Source organism: Trachypithecus francoisi, unplaced genomic scaffold (assembly GCF_009764315.1).
Source record: "Trachypithecus francoisi isolate TF-2019V2 unplaced genomic scaffold, Tfra_2.0 Lachesis_group12, whole genome shotgun sequence".
NCBI lineage: Eukaryota > Metazoa > Chordata > Mammalia > Primates > Cercopithecidae > Trachypithecus > Trachypithecus francoisi.
In genome coordinates, this window is record NW_022681457.1 from 9,799,751 (window position 1) to 9,815,168 (window position 15,418).

The 15,418-nt window shown below is 55.7% G+C and overlaps 1 protein-coding gene and 1 long non-coding RNA gene across 14 annotated transcripts in view; one reads left to right on the forward strand and one right to left on the reverse strand.

Annotated features, from left to right (window-relative positions):
• The first annotated feature begins 1,134 nt into the window (after nucleotides 1-1,134).
• LILRB3 (leukocyte immunoglobulin like receptor B3) overlaps nucleotides 1,135-15,418 on the forward strand; it is a 250,857-nt gene continuing 236,573 nt past the window's right edge. Inside the window, exons 1-13 of one of the 13 annotated variants that reach the window (XM_033229099.1) lie at nucleotides 2,293-2,481; nucleotides 2,646-2,681; nucleotides 2,865-3,149; nucleotides 3,295-3,597; nucleotides 4,043-4,339; nucleotides 4,592-4,894; nucleotides 5,201-5,251; nucleotides 6,170-6,286; nucleotides 6,567-6,642; nucleotides 6,722-6,759; nucleotides 6,974-7,029; nucleotides 7,902-8,060; nucleotides 8,141-8,531. In XM_033229099.1, the coding sequence (XP_033084990.1) occupies nucleotides 2,337-2,481; nucleotides 2,646-2,681; nucleotides 2,865-3,149; nucleotides 3,295-3,597; nucleotides 4,043-4,339; nucleotides 4,592-4,894; nucleotides 5,201-5,251; nucleotides 6,170-6,286; nucleotides 6,567-6,642; nucleotides 6,722-6,759; nucleotides 6,974-7,029; nucleotides 7,902-8,060; nucleotides 8,141-8,287 (2,013 nt within the window). In that variant the 5' untranslated portion in view covers nucleotides 2,293-2,336 and the 3' untranslated portion in view covers nucleotides 8,288-8,531. Of the gene's footprint in view, nucleotides 1,407-1,735; nucleotides 2,003-2,236; nucleotides 2,482-2,645; nucleotides 2,682-2,864; nucleotides 3,150-3,294; nucleotides 3,598-4,042; nucleotides 4,405-4,591; nucleotides 4,895-5,200; nucleotides 5,843-6,169; nucleotides 6,287-6,538; nucleotides 6,643-6,721; nucleotides 6,760-6,973; nucleotides 7,036-7,121; nucleotides 7,871-7,901; nucleotides 8,061-8,140; nucleotides 8,532-15,418 lie in introns of those variants that run through there. The other 12 variants (XM_033229104.1, XM_033229102.1, XM_033229105.1 and 9 more) reach the window with 12 other exon arrangements.
• On the reverse strand, nucleotides 13,389-15,205 carry LOC117093702. Its single transcript, XR_004441206.1, has 3 exons — nucleotides 14,866-15,205; nucleotides 13,470-13,615; nucleotides 13,389-13,403 (listed from the first exon to the last, which is right to left on the reverse strand). It is a non-coding gene; the product is annotated as an uncharacterized LOC117093702 (long non-coding RNA).

Sequence of the window (15,418 nt, forward strand, 5' to 3'; positions counted from 1 at the left end):
TCAAGAGATTCTCCTGCCTCAGCCTCCCGAATAGCTGGGATTACAGGCACTCACCACCATGCCTAGATAATTTTTTGTATTTTTATTAGAGATGGGGTTTCACTGGCCAGGCACGGTGGCTCAAGCCTGTAATCCCAGCACTTTGGGAGGCTGAGACGGGCGTATCACGAGGTCAGGAGATCGAGACCATCATGGCTAACACGGTGAAACCCCGTCTCTACTAAATAATACAAAAAAATAGCCAGGCGAGGTGGAGGGCGCCTGTAGTCCCAGCTACTCGGGAGGCTGAGGAGGGGAATGGCGTAAACCCGGGAAGCAGAGCTGGAGCTTGCAGTGAGCTGAGATCCCACCACTGCACTCCAGCCTGGGCGGCAGAGTGAGACTCCGTCTCAAAAAAAAAAAAAAAAAAAAAAGAGATGGGGTTTAACCATGTTAACCAGGCTGGTCTCGAACTCCTAGCCCCGAGTGATCTGCCCGCATCCACCTCCCAAAGTGCTGGGATTACAGGCATGAGCTACCACGCCCAGACATAAATTCCTTTTTAATGGTGTCAATTTAATATAGTTTTTCAGCTTCACAATGTCTGTCTAATGCATTTCGACAACTTTCCTCATATGGTTGTCATTCCTGCGGGGCGGCTCTCCTCCCGCGCACCTGGCCTTTCATAAAGGGTTTCTCCCACGGCTGTCCAGGCATCAGCCTGATGAAGGGGATTGTTGCCGCTGCTCCTGCCCCACTCTCCCAAACTCAGCGTCAGCTCAAGATTGTGCCCAGCAGGGATAGGACCGACGCCAGCCTCACACACACCTGTGGGGCAGACGCCCATGTCTGAGCACCGCGGATTGAATCTGTTTCTCACACACAGGGAGTGGCTGAGAGCTGAGCGTGGGCTCCAGTGAGTGAGCAAAGACCCCCCGCGCCTGTCCACACACACAGGGGAGGGGGAGCCACAGCGTCCAGCCCCACCCAGAGCCCTGACCCCTCCCTGCCTGGGAGGACCCGGGGTTCCTCTTCTGTCCCACACGGAGGTGGGAACCTCCTCCTCCCTAGTGACCCTGGGTGGTCCCGGACACCTGTGGCCACTCAGCTCTGAACTCTGTTCATTGCGGGGACGCGTCTCAATGTTGGGAACTTTCTTTCTCTTTCTGGGCCTGTGGCTGTGGTGATCCGCATATTTCAGACGTGTCACAAGGAGCATTTCTTGGTATTTGGAGCCAATGTCGGCTCTTGAGTGGGGGCGTCAGTCATCCTCCTCGACTGTGGAACCCGACACCAGGATCCTCTCCCGTCCCACCCTCCGGTCTGAACTGGTCTGGAAATTCACCACGGCTGAGCCTCCCGTGTCCTGGGCACCACTGACCCCACCGCCACTGTGATGAGTGGGGTTCATGACAACAGGCTCAGAGGTGACATAATCAGGAATTAATAATAATTATTATTATAAATAATAGTAAATAATTATAATTATTATAAATAATAATAATCAGCTCCCCCCCCAGAATCAGATTACAGATTACAATGAAACATATATATATATATATAATTTTATCCCCTCTATTTCTCCTTTTCAGACAGGATCTTGCTGTGTCACCCAGGCTGGAATGCCGAGGGGTGATCACAGCTCCCTGCAGCCTCCGCCTCCCAGGCCCAAATGATCCTCCCACCTCAGCCTCCTGAGTAGCAGGGACCACAGGCATGAGCCTCCATGCCCAACTCACTTTTTTCTTTTCTGTAGAGACAGGGTTGCAGTATGTTGCCCAGGACTTTCTGAAGCTCCTGGCCTCAAGCCATCCTCCCGTCTCAGCCTCCTGAAGTGCTGGGATTCCAGGCGTGAGCCACCACGGTAGACCCTGCATTTCTCCTCTGTGCTCACTGCCACACGCAGCTCAGCCTGGGCTGCAGAGCCAGGTGTCAGGTGCGTCTCTGCTGACCTGAGTCTGCCTGCAGCACGGACCTGCATCTTCCCTGAAGCATCTGCAGGGCTGGAGAGACGACTGCCATGGTAAGGACCCCGCAACGCTGAGCCGATGGACGGGCTGGAGGAGGGAGGGAGACCCCATGCGGAGGCTCTGAGAGGGAAAAGGAGCCCACGGTCGTCCTCGCCTGAAACGGGCTGACTCAGGAAGGCACCGGGTCTATTTGATGCTGTGTCCCAGCCCTCAGTGAGATAAAGATAAATCAGGCAGATAGCAACCCAGGGGCAAGGAGACCCCAGTTCTGTCTGAAATGTCTGCAGAGAGCCTGGTGCCCGCCCCCACCTCAGCCCTGGGGAAATGAGAGCCAGGCTCCGGGGGAGGGCAGTTCCCTTTCCTGTGGGCTGAGGATGAGACAATCCCATGACAAGAAGGACCCAGCCTCCGAGCGGCCACACCCTGTGTGTGTCTCTGTCCTGCCAGCACCCAGGGTTCATCCATCTGCAGAGCCCGGGGTCACTGGGAGGAGACGCCATGACCCCCGCCCTCACAGCCCTGCTCTGCCTCGGTGAGATTTCCAGATGGGGAGGGGGAGATCCGAGTCTTGGAGGGACCCCACCCCACACACAAGCCCTGGTCCATCAGGAGTCCTCAAAAGCTTAGGAGGCACCAGGGTGAGGAGGGTCTGCTCAGGCTTCAGGGGCAAATCCCTCACCGGGAACTCCCTTCCAGGGCTGAGTCTGGACACCAGGACCCACGTGCAGGCAGGTGAGTCTGTCACCAGCTGTCCCAGCTCCCTCCTCCTCACTAGGGACAGGGGCCACACATGGGCAGCTGGGGGAGGAGACCGCAGTGCTGGGTGACTGATGGCGATGACGGGGGGTCCTGGGGCTGGGATCTGGGATCTGAGTATGGGGACGTCTTGGGATGCAGCCTCTGATTTCTTTCCAGAGCTCCTCCCCAAACCCACCCTCTGGGCTGAGCCTAGCTCTGTGATCATCCGGGGGAGGCCTGTGACCATCTGGTGTCGGGGGACCCTGGAGGCCCAGTGGTACCGTCTGGATAAAGAGGGAATCTCAGATCCTTGGGACACACAGAAACCACTGGAGCCCAAGAACAAGGCCAGATTCTCCATCCCATCCATGACAGAGCAACATGCAGGGAGATATCGCTGTTACTATCACAGCCCTGAAGGCTGGTCAGAGTACAGCGATACCCTGGAGCTGGTGGTGACAGGTGAGAGGACACTCGGGGTCCCAGCCCCAGGCTCTGCCCTCAGGAAGGGGGTCGGCTCTCAGGGGCGTCTCCCTCTCACAGCCCAGCCCTGGGGATGATGTGGGAGGTGGGCGCCCATTTAACACGGTGCCTCCTTCTCTCCTAGGAGCCTACAGCAAACCCACCCTCTCAGCCCTGCCCAGCCCTGTGGTGGCCTCAGGAGGGAACGTGACCCTCCGATGTGGCTCACAGTGGGGATATCAGCATTTTGTTCTGATTGAGGAAGGAGAACACAGGCTCCCCCGGATCCTGGACTCACAGCAGCTCCACAGTGGGTGGTACCAGGCCCTGTTCCCTGTGGGCCCCGTGATCCCCAGCCACAGGTGGATGTTCAGATGCTATTACTATTATAAGAACACCCTCCAGGTGTGGTCCCACCCCAGTGACCTCCTGGAGATTCTGGCCTCAGGTGAGGGACCACGGCTTCTCTAATGCACTTTCGGGGCAGCTGACAGGCTGCGGGGAGTCTGGCTGGTGACTGACTCTGGAAAGGGCCCAGAGTGATGTGTGGATAGACGGGCTGCAGGCGTGAGGGAGACCCCGTGGGGAGGCTCTGGCATGGGAGGAGGAGCCCTCGGCCACCCTCACCTGGAAGGGGAGGACTCCGGAAGGCACCGGTGTGTTTGCTGTGAGGTCCCGGCTGCCAGGGAAAGGAGGAAAGATCAGGCACAGTGGCCAGGGCTAGGGAGACCCCACTCCTCTGAAATGACTCCAAGACAGCCCCGGGTGAGAAGGAGGCCCTGGGGTCAGAGACTCAGAGTGTGAGAGACAGTGAGACCTGCAGGGCCAGGACAGGAGAAGGAAGGAGCGGGGAGGAACCAGCTCTCTGAGTCCTGGCTCCTTTTTCCCTCCAGGCATGTCTAGGAAGCCCTCCCTCCTGACCCTGCAGGGCCCCATCGTGGCCCCTGGAGAGACCCTGACCCTGCAGTGTGGCTCTAACGTCGGCTACGACAGATTTGCTCTGTACAAGGAGGGGGAACGTGACTTCCTCCAGCGCCCTGGCCAGCAGCCCCAGGCTGGGCTCTCCCAGGCCAACTTCTCTCTGGGTCCCGTGAGGCGCTCACACGGGGGCCAGTACAGATGCTACGGTGCACACAACCTCTCCTCCGAGTGGTCGGCCCCCAGCGATCCCCAGGACATCCTGATCTCAAGTGAGGAGCCCTGCGGGTTCAGTCAGGGACCCAGGCTCTGCACAGGCCCTGCCGGGGGATCCCAGGTGGTGATGGCCGGGATGAGGGGTGGGGGCACCAAGGGAGGGAGAGACAGATAGAGACAGGGGATGGGGGTGAGGGGGAGACTCAGAGAAAACAGAGACAGAGAGACTGAGGGCCCCAGAGAGAGGCCTGGGGAGGTCTCAGCTCAGATCAAGGTGGGAGCCCCTCACCCATCCTTCTTCTCTCCAGGACAGTTCTATGATGTGGTCTCCATCTTGGTGCAGCCGGGCCCCATGGTGGCCTCAGGAGAGAACGTGACCCTGCTGTGTCAGTCATGGGGGCAGTTCCACACTTTCCTCCTGACCAAGGAGGGGGCAGCCCATCCCCCGCTGCGTCTGAGATCAGAGCACCGAGCTCCTAAGTACCAGGCTGAATTCCCCATGAGTCCTGTGACCTCAGCCCACGCGGGGATCTACAGGTGCTATGGCTCACGCAGCACCGACCCCTACCTGCTGTCTTTCCCCAGTGACCCCCTGGAGCTCGTGGTCTCAGGTGAGGGCCCTGACCCTGTCCTCTCTGAGCTCAAAGGCTCAGCTCAGGGCCAGGCCCCAGGAGATCTCAGCTGGGATAGAGTGAGGGAGGCTTAGCCAGAGGGGACCCAGCGCTCAGAGGGGAGGAGGCCAACAGGGGTTCTCCTAGTCATGGCCATCCTTTCTCCTTGCCTGGCATGCAGAAGGTACCAGGTGGGCAGAGAAATGGTTTCAGAGGATCCACTGGGCGGATGCAGGAGAGTGGGAGTGGAAGGGTGCACTCCATGGACGGCCCCAGCCCCTCACCTGCCTCCTGTGCTCCTTCCAGGACTCTCTGGAGGCTCCAGCCCCCCACCCACAGGGCCACCCTCCACCCCTGGTGAGTCACTGAGGCCTCTTGGGGAGCGCGGCCTCCCCCAGGGCAGTCTGAGTCTCCCAAAGGATCCCATTCCCCTCCCCTCAAGGACAGGCTTGTGTCCCAGGGGCTCTGAGGCTGGGCTGGTGAGGAGTGGGGGGTTCAATGCAGAGGGAGATGTTGGGGCCCAGCCTGGGGAAGGAGGAGCCAGGCTGATATGGGGGGCAGGGCAGCCCCAGCCCTCACCTCCCTGTCCTGACCCAGAAGGCCCTGAGGACCAGCCCCTCAACCCCTCAGGGTCAGGCCCCCAGAGTGGTTAGTGGGGGCTCTGAGAGGAAGGTGGGCGGGGTCCCGGGGAGGCAGAGGTGGGTTCTGTCCTAGGTTCAGGCCCCTCTGGAGATGGTGACGTGGACAGGCCCCACCCCTGCCTGGGCCTCAGTTTCTCCAAATGTAAAGGAGAGAGGCCTGCAGGTGGGAACGTTCCTTTCAGCTCTGACTCCCAGCTGTGGCCTCCTGGGAGAGGAGGCCTCCCAGGGAAGCCTCCCAGGACCCGATTCCGCAGGGGCCTGTGCTGTCCCACCTGCAACAGTGGCGGTGACCTGGGGCAGAGGAGGGGAGCAGGGCCGTGGTTCAGGACGGTCAGGCTCTTTCCGTGCATCTCTGGGGCTCAGCTCTGGTGCAGGGAACAAGGGCTGTGGGTCAGACTCCCGGGTTCCCTTCCCAGCTCTGCCGCTTCCCGGCTGGGGGTCCTGGGGCAGGCGATTCCCCTCTCTGAGCCTCAGTTAGTGCATCTGTGAAATGGGTTGTGGGGGCGGCAATTCCATGTTGCACAACTGCTTGTAAGGGTTGGAGGTCTTGAAGGAAAGACCCGGCATGCGCCTGCACACAGTAGGTGCTCACATCAATGACGTCATTCCCACTCCTGACGTTATCATGCTCAAGGTCTGGGAAGATACCTGGAGGCTTTGATTGGGGTCTCCGCTGCCTTCGTCCTGCTGTTCTTCCTCCTCCTCTTCCTCCTCCTCCGACGACAACGTCAGAGCAAACACAAGATATCGGGTGAGTAGGGAAGTGGGGGACCCATGGGCCGACGGAGGGTGCACCAGCCAGAGGGAACCCAAACACACGGGGGTGTCAGTTTAGAAAACCGGTTCCAGGGAAACGTAATGTCAGCACGCATTTACAAACTTCAGTATTCATGGAGTTTTTTTCTATCTCATAAAATATTTGAAACATCTCTGCAGGAATATTTTTAGTTTTCCTTTTTCCCCTCAAGTTGCATATGTAGAATAGGGGTTCTAATGTTCCCAGGGCTGAGACTCTGTCCATCTTCACCCAGACCAGAGAAAGACTGATTTCCAGCATCCTGCAGGGGCTGCGGAGCCAGAGCCCAAGGACAGGGGCCTGCTGAGGAGGTAATTCTGCCGGAAGACCCCAGACTCCCACCTGCCGCAGCCCACATACTGCCCCTCACACTGCCGTGTCCTCCCCCAGGTCCAGCCTGGATGCTGACGTCCAGGAAGAAAACCTCTGTAAGAGAAAGAGAAGGGACAAATGGGGGTGCTGGGGAGACCCAAAATTTCAGTAGCAACAGGGAGGGTCTGGGGCTCCGTGGAAGATGGTCTCACCCCCCACTGTGGGACCTCCCTGGATCTCAGTGGCCCTAGTGGGAGCTGGGCAGGGGCCAGCAGGACTGAGAGGTCTCAGGGAACCTTCCCAGGAGACGAACCCCTTGCTCTGGCCCAGCAGATGCTGCCGTGAAGGACACACAGCCTGAGGACGGGGCGGAGCTGGACAGTCGGGTGAGACCCCGCCCCTGTCCCGGGCACCAAAGGCCTCCTGGTGCCAGATCTAATCCAGGAGGACTTCTCTGTCCTCTTCCCCCGGTTCTCAGCATCATCACGGTGGACCCCTCCTTGTCCAGCGCGCTGCCTCCTGCCTGCTGTGACCTCACTCTCTCCTGCTGTCCTGGGACCTCTCGGGCCTCCTCCCGGGTCCCCTTCCTGCTTCTCCTCCTCTGTGTGGCCATCTGGTTGTTAGAGCGCTCCCCAGGCCTCAGGAGGATGAGGAATAAATGAACCACCCCGGTCCCCTGGGCTCCCCTTCATTCATTCATCCAGCGATTGTTCCCAGGGAGCTCACTGTGGATCGGGCTCTCGGTGGGAGCTGCAGACACAGCAGGGAGCAAAGCCGCCCCCGCCTCCGGAGCTCACCTCGTGGTGGGAGACAAAATGCAAATAAATGCACCGTGTGCAGCACTGCAACGTGCTGTAAGAAACATAAACCAGGGAAAGGGCAGACAGTGTGGGGCAGTGGGGCCAGGGGGGCTGTCTGCTCAGCTGTCATCTAAGAAGCCTGGACGGAGGAGGCCACAGGATCCTCTCATGGACGAGCCCCTGCAGGCAGAGGAAACAGCCGTGCAAAGGCCCCGAGGCAGCAGCGAGCTCTTGCAGGAAGGCGGGCGTGAGGCTGCAGCCAAATGGGCAAGGTCAGAGTGAGGAGCAGAGGCCAGAACCACAGGGAGGGAGAGGCCAGACCCTCCACGGCCTTAGGGCGTCCCTGAGGTTCCATCAGGAAAGGGATGTAGTCGGATCACCCTGGGAACAGTGGGGAAAATTGACTCCAGGGAGTCAGGGGGACTCAAGGACACCCCCCCACCAGTGTCTCTCTCCAGCAGAGCCCACACGATGAAGACCCCCAGGCAGTGACGCATGCCCTGGTGAAACACTCCAGACCTAGGAGAGAAATGGCCTCTCCTCCCTCCCCACTGTCCGCGGAGTTCCTGGACACAAAGGACACACAGGCGGAAGAGGACAGGCAGATGGACACTGAGGTGAGTCCTTTCCTCTCCAGGCCCCCAGGCCTCCCCCACCCCCCCCCACGCCCCTTCCCTCTCACTCTTCCCCACTGCAGGCTGCTGCATCTGAAGACCCCCAGGATGTGACCTACGCCCAGCTGCAGAGCTTGACCCTCACACGGGAGGCAACTGAGCCTCCTCCACCCCAGAAACGGGAACCTTCAGCTGAGCCCAGCGTCTACGCCACCCTGGCCATCCACTAACCCGGAGGGGACCCAGACCCCACACTCAGCAGAAGGAGACTCGGGACTGCTGAAGGCACGGGAGCTGCCCCCAGTGGATACCAATGAACCCCAGTCAGCCTGGACCCCTAACACAGACCACGAGGAGACGCTGGGAACTTGTGGGACTCACCTGACTCAAAGATGACTAATGTCGTTGCATTTTGGAAACAAAGCAACAGACTTCTCAATAATCAATGAGTTAATAAGAAAAAAAAAAAAAAAACACAGACATAAAGGCCAGGTGTGGTACTCGGGAGGCCGAGTCGGGAGGATTCCTTGAACACAAGAGGTTCAGGCTGCTGAGGCTGCAGTGAGCTACGACTGTGCCACTGCACTCCAGCCTGTGTGACAGAGGGAGACAAAAAAGAGACTGAGTGAATGTTTTAAATTCAATGATAATGTCAATAGCACACATCGAACTTATGAAATGGGAAAATGAAGCAGCATAGCCAGGTGCAGTGGCTCACGTCTGTAATCCCAATACTTTGGGAGGTAGGTGGGGAGGATGGCTCGAGCTCGGGAGTTCCAGTCAGTCTGAACAGCATAGTGAGACCCCCATCTCTACAAAAAATAAAACTACTCCGGCATGGCGGCACACACCTGTAGTCCCAGCTACTTGAGAGGCTGAGGTGGGAGGATCACTTTGGGCACAGGAGGTCGAGGCTGCAGTGAGCCAAGATCGTACCACAGCACTTCAGCCTGAGCAACAGTAAGACCTTGTCTCAAAAAAAATAAACCAAAACAATTAAAAAGCCAGTGAAATTACTGTTGATTCGTGTTTGCATAATACATTTTTATCCTTCTGCTTTTTTCATGTGATAAAATATAAACAGGCTGGGCGCGGTGGCTCACACCTGTAATCCCAGCACTTTGGGAGGCTGAGGCGGGTGGATCACAAGGTCAGGAGTTCAAGACTAGTCTGGCCAAGATGGTGAAACCCCTGTCTCTACTAAAAATACAAAAATTAGCCGCGTGTGGTGGCAGGCGCCTGTAATCCCAGCTACTCGGGATGCTGAGGCAGAGAATTGCTTGAACCCGGGAGGCAGAGGTTGTGGTGAGCCAAGATCACACCACTGCACTCCAGCATGGGCAACGAGAGCGAAACTCCATCTCAAAAAAAAAATCCAATCTTGTAATCTCTTTTAGATCACTTATATTTAATGTAATCACTGATGGCATTACAATCATGTGTCACTTAATGACAAGGGTATGTTCTGAGAATCCATCATTAAAACATTTTGGCTGGGCATGATGGCTCACTCCTGTAATCCCAGAACTTTGGGAGGTCAAGATGGATGGATCACTAGAGGTCGGGAGTTCGAGACCAGCCTGCTCAACATGGTGAAACCCTGTCTCTACTAAAAATACAAAAATTAGCCGGGCATCGTGGTGCGCGCCTGTAATCCCAGCTACTTGGGAAGCTGAGGCAGGAGAACCTGGGAGGCGGAGGTTGCAGTGAGCCAAAATTGTGCCATTTCATTCCAGCCTAGGAGACAGAGTGAGACTCCATCTCAAAAAAAAAAAAAAAAAAAAAAAATTCACTATTGTGTGAATATCATAGAGTGTACTTACACAAACCTACGTGGTATAACCTACTACATACATAGGCTACACCGTCACATGCGCAATGTGTAGTGGATGGAAACATGGCTCTGCAGCACCTGACTGTGCTCAGGCTTGCCTTTTTGTTTGTCTCCTCTGTTTTTTGTTGTTTCCCCTTTCCTGCCTACTCTTGGTTTTTTAGAAATATTTTAGTTTTGATTTGTTAAAAAACTTACGATTCCTGAACTTTTCTTTTTTTTTTTTTTTTTTTTTTTGAGACGGAGTCTCGCTCTAGCCCGGGCTGGAGTGCAGTGGCCGGATCTCAGCTCACTGCAAGCTCCGCCTCCCGGGTTTATGCCATTCTCCTGCCTCAGCCTCCCGAGTAGCTGGGACTACAGGCGCCCGCCACCTCGCCCGGCTAGTTTTTTTTTTGTATTTTTTAGTAGAGACGGGGTTTCACCGTGTTAGCCAGGATGGTCTCGATCTCCTGACCTCGTGATCCGCCCATCTCGGCCTCCCAAAGTGCTGGGATTACAGGCTTGAGCCACCGCGCCCGGCCCCTGAACTTTTCTAATTAATATTTTTGGACCATGGTTGGCCACCAGGTTACTGAAAACATAGAAAGAAAATGACAGATAAAGGGGGACTACTGTATTAGAGTTTTTTAAAAATATATTTAGCCGGGCGCGGTGGCTCAAGCCTGTAATCCCAGCACTTTGGGAGGCCGAGATGGGCGGATCACGAGGTCAGGAGATCGAGACCATCCTGGCTAACACGGTGAAACCCCGTCTCTACTAAAAAATACAAAAAAACTAGCCGGGCGAGGTGGCGGGCGCCTGTAGTCCCAGCTACTCCGGAGGCTAAGGCAGGAGAATAGCGTGAATCCGGGAGGCGGAGCTTGCAGTGAGCTGAGATCCGGCCACTGCACTCCAGCCTGGGCGACAGAGCAAGACTCCATCTCAAAATATATATATATATATATATATATATATTTAAAAATTGTAGAGATGGGGTCTCACTATGTTGCCCAAACTGGCCTCAAACTCCTGGGTTTAAGAGCCTCGCATCTCCGCCTCCCAAAGTGTTGGGATTACAGGCATGAGCCACGGTGCCCAGCTTAAGAGTTTCTAATTGACAAATAATAATTGTACATATTTATAGGGTACAGAATATTTGATTTTTTCTACTAGTGTGTGTGTGGTTTTCTTCTTTTCTTTTCTTTTTTTTTTTTTTGAGACGGAGTTTCACTCTTGTTGCCTAGGCAGGAGTGCAATGGTGCCATCTTGGCTCACCACAGTCTCCAACTCCCAGGTTCAAGTGGTGCTCCTGCCTCAGCCTGCCGAGTAGCTGGGATTACAGGAACATGCCACCACACCTGGCTAATTTTTGTATTTTTAGTAGAGACAGGGTTTCACCATGCTGGCCAGGCTGGTCTCGAACTCCTGACCTCGTGATCTGCCTACTCCCAAAGCACTGGGATTATAGGCATGAGCCACCGCACCCAACCCAACAAATATATTTTTATTGAGATACAACACTATTTGGTGGCATTTAGTAAATTCACAATATGTTGTAAGCATCACCTCTATCTCATTCCAAAACATTTTCATCATACTGAGAAGGAAACCCAGTTTACATTCAGCAATCACTCCTACCTAATCCCATGCAACAATTAACCTACTTTCTGCCTCTATCGATTGGCTTTCTTTGAATACTTTTTTTTTTTTTGAGACAGGGTCTCACTCTGTCACCCAGGTTGGAGTGCAGTGGCGTGATCTTGGCTCACTGTAACCTCTGCCTCCCAGGCTCAAGTGATCCCGCCATCTGAGCCTCCCAGGTAGCTGGGACCACAGGCACATGCCACCATGCCTGGCGAATTTTTTGTATTTAGTAGAGGTGGTATTTCACCACGTTGCCCAGGCTGGTCTCGAACTCCTAAGCTCAGGCAATCCACCTGCCTCGGCCTCCCAAAGTGCAGGATTACAGGCGTGAGCCACCACACCCAGCCTGGATATTTCTTATAAATGAAATAACATTGTATGTGACTTTTTTTTTTTTTTTTGAGACGGAGTCTTGCTCTGCCACCCAGGCTGGAGTGCAGTGGCCGGATCTCAGCTCACTGCAAGCTCCGCCTCCCAGGTTTATGCCATTCAGCCTCCCGAGTAGCTGGGACTACAGGCGCCCGCCTCATCGCCCGGCTAGTTTTTTGTATTTTTAAGTAGAGACAGGGTTTCACCGTATTAGCCAGGATGGTCTCGATCTCCTGACCTCGTGATCCGCCCGTCTCGGCCTCCCAAAGTGCTGGGATTACAGGCTTGAGCCACCGCGCCCGGCCCGTATGTGACCTTTTTTTCCTGACTGCTTTCATCTAATTATTATCAAGGTTCACCTGTGTAGCATGCGTGAGTATGTCATTCCTTTGTATGGTTGAATAAGATTTTGTTGTAAGGATATACCACACTTTGTTTCTCTACTTATCAGCTGATAGACAGTGCTACAAAAATAAGTAGTGGCTGTGGTGGTGCATGTCTGTAGTCCCAGCCACTCGGGAGCCTGAGGCGGGAGGATCACTTGAGTCAGGATGTCAAGGCTGCGGTGAGCTAGGATAGTGCCACTGCACTCCAGCCTGGGCAGCAGACCTTATCTTTTAAGCAAAGAAAAAAGAGGCCAGGTGTGGTGGCTCACGCTCGTAATCCCAACGCTTTCGGAGGCTGAGGCGGGCGGATCATCTGAAGTCAAGAGTTCAAGACCAGCCTGGCCAACATGGTGAAACTCCATCTCTACTAAAAAATACAAAAATTAGCCAGACATGGTGGTACGCATCTGTAATCCCAGCTACCAGGGAGGCTGAGGCAGGAGAACTGCTGGAACCTGGGAGGTGGAGGCTGCAGTGAGCTGAGATGGCACCACTGCACTCCAGCCTGGGTGACAGAGCAAGACTCTATCTCAAAAAGAAAAAGAACAAGAACAAAGAGGCCAAGCACGGTGGCTCACGCCTATAATCCTAACACTGTTAGGAGGCCAAGGCAAGAGGATTGATTGAAGTCAGGAGTTCAGCCTGGCCAACATGGTGAAACTCCGTCTCTACTAAAAATACAAAAATTAGCCAGGTGTGGTGGCGCACGCCTGTAATCCAGCTACTTGGGAGGCTGAGGCAGGACAATCACCTGAACCTAGGAGGTGGAGGTTCCAGTGAGCTAAGATCATGCCACTGCACTCCAGCATGGGAAACAGAACAAGACCGTGTCTTGAAAAAAAAGAAAAGAAAACAGAGAGAGTGCTACTCTAACAGGAAAGTTGGCCGGGCGCGGTGGCTCACGCCTGTAACCCCAGCACTTTGGGAGGCCGAGGCAGGCGAATCACAAGGTCAGGAGATCGAAACCATCCTGGCTAACACGGTGAAACCCCGTCTCTAGTAAAAATACAAAAAATTAGCTGGGCGTAGTGGGGGGCGCCTGTAGTCCCAGCTACTCGGGAGGCTGAGGCAGGAGAATGGTGTGAACCCGGGAGGCGGAGCTTGCAGTGAGCCGAGATCGCACCACTGCACTCCAGCCTGGGCGACTGAGTGAGACTCTGTCTCAAAAAAAAAAAAAAAAAAAAAAAACCAGAGCAGAATTACCTCCTGGCTAAACATGGGTAATGTGTCTTCATTAACCCAAGCTCCATGAGTCCAGCAGGAATCCTATCAGCTTCACCCACAACTCCTCTCCTCCTGGCAGCATGCCTGGATGTGGTAACCACTCGATAAACCGCCTGATCGCGAGGCTGAAGGAAAAGATGCATTACAGAGCTCAGGACATGGAAGGGACCTGCCTCTAGAATCAGAACAGTGACCGGGCTGTGTCCTAAGGCCCTGCCCTCTCTGGCCTCATGTGCTAGAACAAGGGTCACCCCTGGATTTGAGTTGGGTGAGGTGGAGGCAGGCAGAGCTTGGGAGAGTCAAATGTGCTCTAAAAGGCCCCCAGAGCCTACTGTCCCCTCAGCCCCATTCTTCAGGGGGAGCCGAGCAAGGCCCTGGGGGAGCGGCTGTTCCCCTCCTGCAAGGCCACTGATGAGAACACATGGCCTGTAACACAGAAGCCAGGGCTCCTTATACCCAGCACGCCCATCTGCCCTCCATGCTCTGTGGCTGAGGTCTAATCATCTGCACTGCTGGGGACCATGACAGGCAGGGTCCCAACCTCCAGCCTCATTGTCCATCTCCCTGCTGTGTGTCCAGGGAAGCCTTAGGCGGACACGGGGGGGTCGGTGACCCCGACCTTCATGGGCCAGAAGCACAAGGCAGAAGGCATGGAGTTGAGACCGGTGAGAACTCTCCCTGTGACCCCAGAGTGCGCACATCCCCTAAATACCAGTCGGCTTATCTCAGGGGCGTCCAGGCAGCCCTCAGCCCTCCCTCAGCACAGCCCGGATCACTGGTGCTCTCTGGAGATGGCCTGACTGTGTCACTCAGGCCGGTTTTGACAGCTCTGCATTGACCAGGACAAGGGGCTTCCAACCCTCCCCACCCCTGACTTCCTCCTGGGCCCTGTGAGCCAGCCCCATGGGGGCCAGCTCGGATGCTGCAGTGGACAATGCCTCCTGCCCGAGGTTGGCCCCGTCACCCCCACCCAATATGCTGGTTGCAGGTGAGGGACCCCTGCCCAGCCCCCATCCCGCTCTCTGCTCAGACCCTGGGCTCTGGGTCATCCCTGGTGATGAGGGTGGAGGGAGAAAATGAGATGGGGGCAGTGGTCCAAGGAGATCACCAAGACAAGGGAGCAAGAGGCCCCGAGATTAAACAGACCCACGCAGGCCAGGCACTGTGGCTCACACCTGTCATCCTAGCACTTTGGGAGGTGGGTGGATTGCTTGAGGCCAAGAGTTTGAGATCAGCCAGGGAAACACAGTGACACCCGTGGAGTCTTCTCCCTCTGTTGCCCTACTCGCTGCCTCTGTAGGTAGAACCCTGAAGATGAAGACCCGTTTCCTTCCCAAGCCTGTAGGCTTCTCCCCAGCAGAACCGCATACCCCACCTCCCACTCCTCTCTCCCTCCAGGTTGCTGCATCTGGAGCTCTGCGTGAGCCACCTCAGACCAGACAACTGCACTCTCTTCCTCCCAGGGGAGCTCCCAGAGGAGCCCAGTGACTACGCTGCCCTGGCCATCCACTAGCCCACACAAGACCCAGACCCCACGCTCCAAGGAAGACCACGGTGAGCCCAGACTGGCAGCAGCTGGCCCCATGGACGTCCAACAAGACCATCATCACCTCCCAACTAGCAACCCTGAGGGAAGGGCCACCACCTAGCTCGAGTAAGCGGCAGTGGACTTCTCCGTGTGAGTTATAGCAACTCAGCTGTGTTCCAGAGCCATCCCTGCACTGACCTCAAACCCTGAAGGCCTCCAGACAAGGACCCAATCAACTACAGCCTGCAGCCTGAGGGGGTTGCACAAGTTTCTCACTTCCTCAGAAACCAAACCCCTTCCCAACACAGATGATCAACAAGGCCGAGAAAAGGGAAGCCTGGCAACCTCTTGACCATGAGTCCACAGAAGCACCAAATGCGGATAGGAGGAAGAGTTCCCT